This window comes from Myotis davidii, unplaced genomic scaffold (assembly GCF_000327345.1).
Source record: "Myotis davidii unplaced genomic scaffold, ASM32734v1 scaffold609, whole genome shotgun sequence".
NCBI lineage: Eukaryota > Metazoa > Chordata > Mammalia > Chiroptera > Vespertilionidae > Myotis > Myotis davidii.
The window spans coordinates 1,347,272-1,350,864 of record NW_006300164.1 but is presented as its reverse complement, the minus strand read 5'-3'; the positions used below and the strand labels follow the sequence as shown (position 1 = coordinate 1,350,864).

Here is a 3,593-nt window from a genome sequence, read left to right as displayed (position 1 = left end):
TGCCGGCTAGACAGGCCCTGGCAGATGCCCGCCCCGAGAACAGGCCCTCGCCCTGGCGACTGCCTCGCCAGACGGGACTGCTGTACACCTGCTCCCACGTGCACTCATGAGTGTGAGCGTGGGGGGGACACCCACTCCACGTGCACGCACACCCACTCTACATGCACGCACACAGCCAGCGCCTGGGGCCAGCACGCACCTCGGCGGCACAGGTGTGATCCCAGCACAGGCGCCGTGACCACCATGTCACAGAAGAGGGGGCACCGGCCACAGAGCTGGGCCGTGGGTCAGCCGGGAAGTGAGAGCTGTGTGCTGGGTGGTCATGGGGCTGAACTCGCCTGAAGGGAGCCCAGCAGGTCACCCCCCTCCTCCTACACCTGCCTTCCCCTGGCTGACCGCCCCTGACCACTGCAGCCCCAGGCCCTGGGCTGCACACTGAGCCACCGGGAAGTCCCAATGCCTCGGTCCGGCCTTCACCTTCTCTCCCCTGGCCCGCCCTGGACGTCGGCCAGTACCAAGCCCTCAAAGACATTTCGGGAAATGGGCCACGGCCTGGGGCCACTGAGTCCCACCAAGAATCTCTGGTTCACAAAGTGCATTTCCAAGAAGCGTGTGCAGCAGAGGGACTGACGCCATGGCCCAGCTCGTGGCTGTGCTCAGGGGAGGCCCTGTGGCCCCCACCACAAGGCGGGGAGCTGCCGACGCATCACTGCGGGAGAGGAGAGCCGTCCCTGCCAGCAGGGCCCTGTGTTCCCACCAGCTCCAGCCCAGGCGGGGCCCGAGGAAGCCGCTGGAGGAGGTGCCCAGCGGGGACCTCGCAGCCCCACCCCAGCCTCTCCCGCTCTCAAGAGCCTTACGTGGCAATGGAGACGTTCGTGGCCGACATGGGGCTGACTTCAGCCACTTCCTTGGCCTTTTGCAGAGCAAGCTTCTGATTGGCGGCCTCTTCCATCTCCTCCTCATCCTGTGAGCGGACAGAAACATGCTGTGCTGCAGAGAGCTGTCCGCCTCGTCCGCCTCCGGGCCCGAGTCCTCCCTGCCGCTGAACCTGCGCCAGGCAGCGGCTCCCGCACTGGCGCGATGCCCCTCCGCACGGAGGCTCAGTGGCCGCCAGCTCATTAAGGTGACCGTCCCAGGTGTCCCGCCCCAGCCGCCCTCCCACGTGCTGCCTCCCGAGTGCTCCAGCCCCGGGACCCAGCCACGCTGCCTGTGCAGGCGTTGGGGCAACAGCTCTTCAGCCTTCCTGTCAAAATGCAAACCGCACCTGCCCCGCCCTGGGAGCACCTGCCACTCTTGAACCCGGCCAGCTCTGCGTGGAGGCAGGGCCGGGGTCCCCACCTGAGCCTGGGTCCTCCCAGCCGCTGCCACCGGGAGTGTCAAGCAGGGGCACCTCACAGCCTCTGGGCTTTCCTACCTGTCCACCTGTCCCGGCCCTGTTGCCCCCACACCTGGACAGCCACCTGCAGGGCCTGGCCCTGTGTTCCCATCCACACTGAGTTCCTAGGAGGACCCCTGGCTGTCTGCCCTGGGGGCCAGCATGTGCTCACGTCACGAGGCAATGGACATATGGACAGACCTCTGGCCCTGACCCCACGGCACTGGGCACAGCCCACATGCTCTGCTCCTGGGTCTACCAACCTCCGGGCCGAGCACCCGGGCCTGGGCTCTGTGGGCCGCCGGCTTCTTCCCCAGCCCCAACCCCAGCCCCAGGCCCCCGGCTCCCCTGGGGCTGGCATTCCCAACACGTCCCAGAACATCCTTGAACCTGCTCTTGGGGTCGCAATGTGGCAACATTGAGGCCCCCCGTTAGCTGCCTGCCGATGTCCCACTGCAGGAGACCGCAGGCTCGGGCCGCAGAGAGGACACCCAGCCTGGTGCCCACAGAGCCGCCCGGGCCTGTCCTCAGCTCTGGACTCCATGGTGGGTGTTGGCCTCGGGGGCGAGGACATCAAACAGTGTTGTCCAAACGGCCTCCGCCTCAAGGAGCCAATGACTGCTGATGGGAACATGAAGGAGTGTCCAGCTCTGGGGCCTCGGCCAGCCTGACACACAGCCCCCCATGCCCAGAGGAAGGGGCCCCGAGCCGGGAGGTCAGTGTCCGCAGGAGCCAGGGCCCCAACATCCCCCCACGTCCTCACCCACACGGTAACCCCCGGGACAGCAGGTGCAAGACCAATGCTGCTGCATCCCAGTCCACCTGGGCCCCAAACTACCAAGAAGTGCTCTGTGGACACACGGGTCCCCCAGCACAGGCAGCCCCCCCGCAGGGGCTCAGGCCACTCCCACCTACTCCTGGAAGGTGGGGCTCAGCCCTGGCCCCTCCTTACAACAGACATGGGCAGGCCAGGGGGACCCCCAAGTCCTCAGAAGCCAGTGGCCAGAGCAAGGGAGGGGCCTAGACCCACAGGCAGCACCGGGCCTGGCGGAGAGGAGGCTGAGCAGAAGCAAAGGAAGGAGCTGGCGGGCTGCTCCCCCTGCCACACCTCCCAGTGCCCTGGTGGGGAGTAAGTGCAGGGGGGGGACAGGGGGGGCAGCGGCCGCTGGCAGCACCGTCAGCCCGGGCAGGCGCACCGGCCTCAGCAGAGGGCAGAGCATCCTGATTCCTCAGGGAGGCCTGGCCACACCGCCCAGCACAGGACAGCGTGGAGAGCGGGGATGTGCTGGGCGGGGGTGGCTGGACGGGGGCATGCACAGGGTTCACAGGCGGCATCTATGGAAACTGGCACAAAAAGGTCACAGCGTCTGCAACGGTGCAGCCCCTCTCCAGCCACCTGCGCAGGGGCAGCGGCCTCCGCTCTGTGCTCTACGCTTGCAAAGCACCCTCAGGGCTGGAACCGGGGGCGGCCAGCAGGCCTGCGGGGCTGCGGTGACGGGACCAGGCAGGGGGCTGTGTTTGCGGCAGGCACACCGCGGGGGAGGCATGTAGAAGCACATGCCCGGCAGGCCTGGTGGTGAGTGGAGACGGCACCCGGGGGCATCCAGTATTAAAGGGCAGGCGCCGTCCTGCTGCGCAGACGTGCTGAGAGGCAGCTCAGCTGCTCTACCAGGCCCAGCGTCTGAGCAGCACTGCGCCCGCCCCCAGCTCACCATCCACCTGCCACTGACCATAGGATCCCTCACTATGGGGTCCCTCCCCACCCGGGATGCACACGGGGGCCCCTCACCACCCGGGAGAAGCACAGGGTCCCCATGACCCTCTTGGGTCTTCAGAGCTGGGTGCTCCCTGGACCCCAACATGGGCCCCTTCCCTGAGGCCAGGGCAGCGGCCACCACTCCTCGAGGTCCTGTCCGGGCCGCACCTCCCTCAGCACCGGCTCCTGCCCCTCTGGCCTCTGTTCCCAGGTTGTGGCTCCGCCGAGAGCTGCCCTCGTGGGCACCTGCCTTCCTGGCGTGGCGGCTCCTCCTGCTGCCTCAGCGCCGTTCCCCAACCTGAGTGACGGCCTAGCTGCTGCCTACCCACATCTTGGACAGGGGACACACGGGCTCGACCCATGACCTGGGTCTCCTCACAGCACTCTGGCCTCATCCAGAGCAACATGGACCAACCCCACCCCTTCCTGCACCTGCTTGCAGGAGGCATCTGCCCCCCCCCC

General features: G+C 67.5%; 1 protein-coding gene across 1 annotated transcript in view; it reads right to left on the bottom strand.

The window, feature by feature from the left end:
* CACNA1B (calcium voltage-gated channel subunit alpha1 B) overlaps positions 1-3,593 on the bottom strand; it is a gene marked incomplete at its 3' end in the record, with an annotated part of 199,377 nt that overhangs the window by 68,059 nt on the left and 127,725 nt on the right. The window contains exon 18 of the mRNA XM_015572355.1: positions 858-964. Within this exon, the coding sequence (XP_015427841.1) occupies positions 858-964 (107 nt within the window). The remainder of the gene's footprint in view (positions 1-857; positions 965-3,593) is intronic.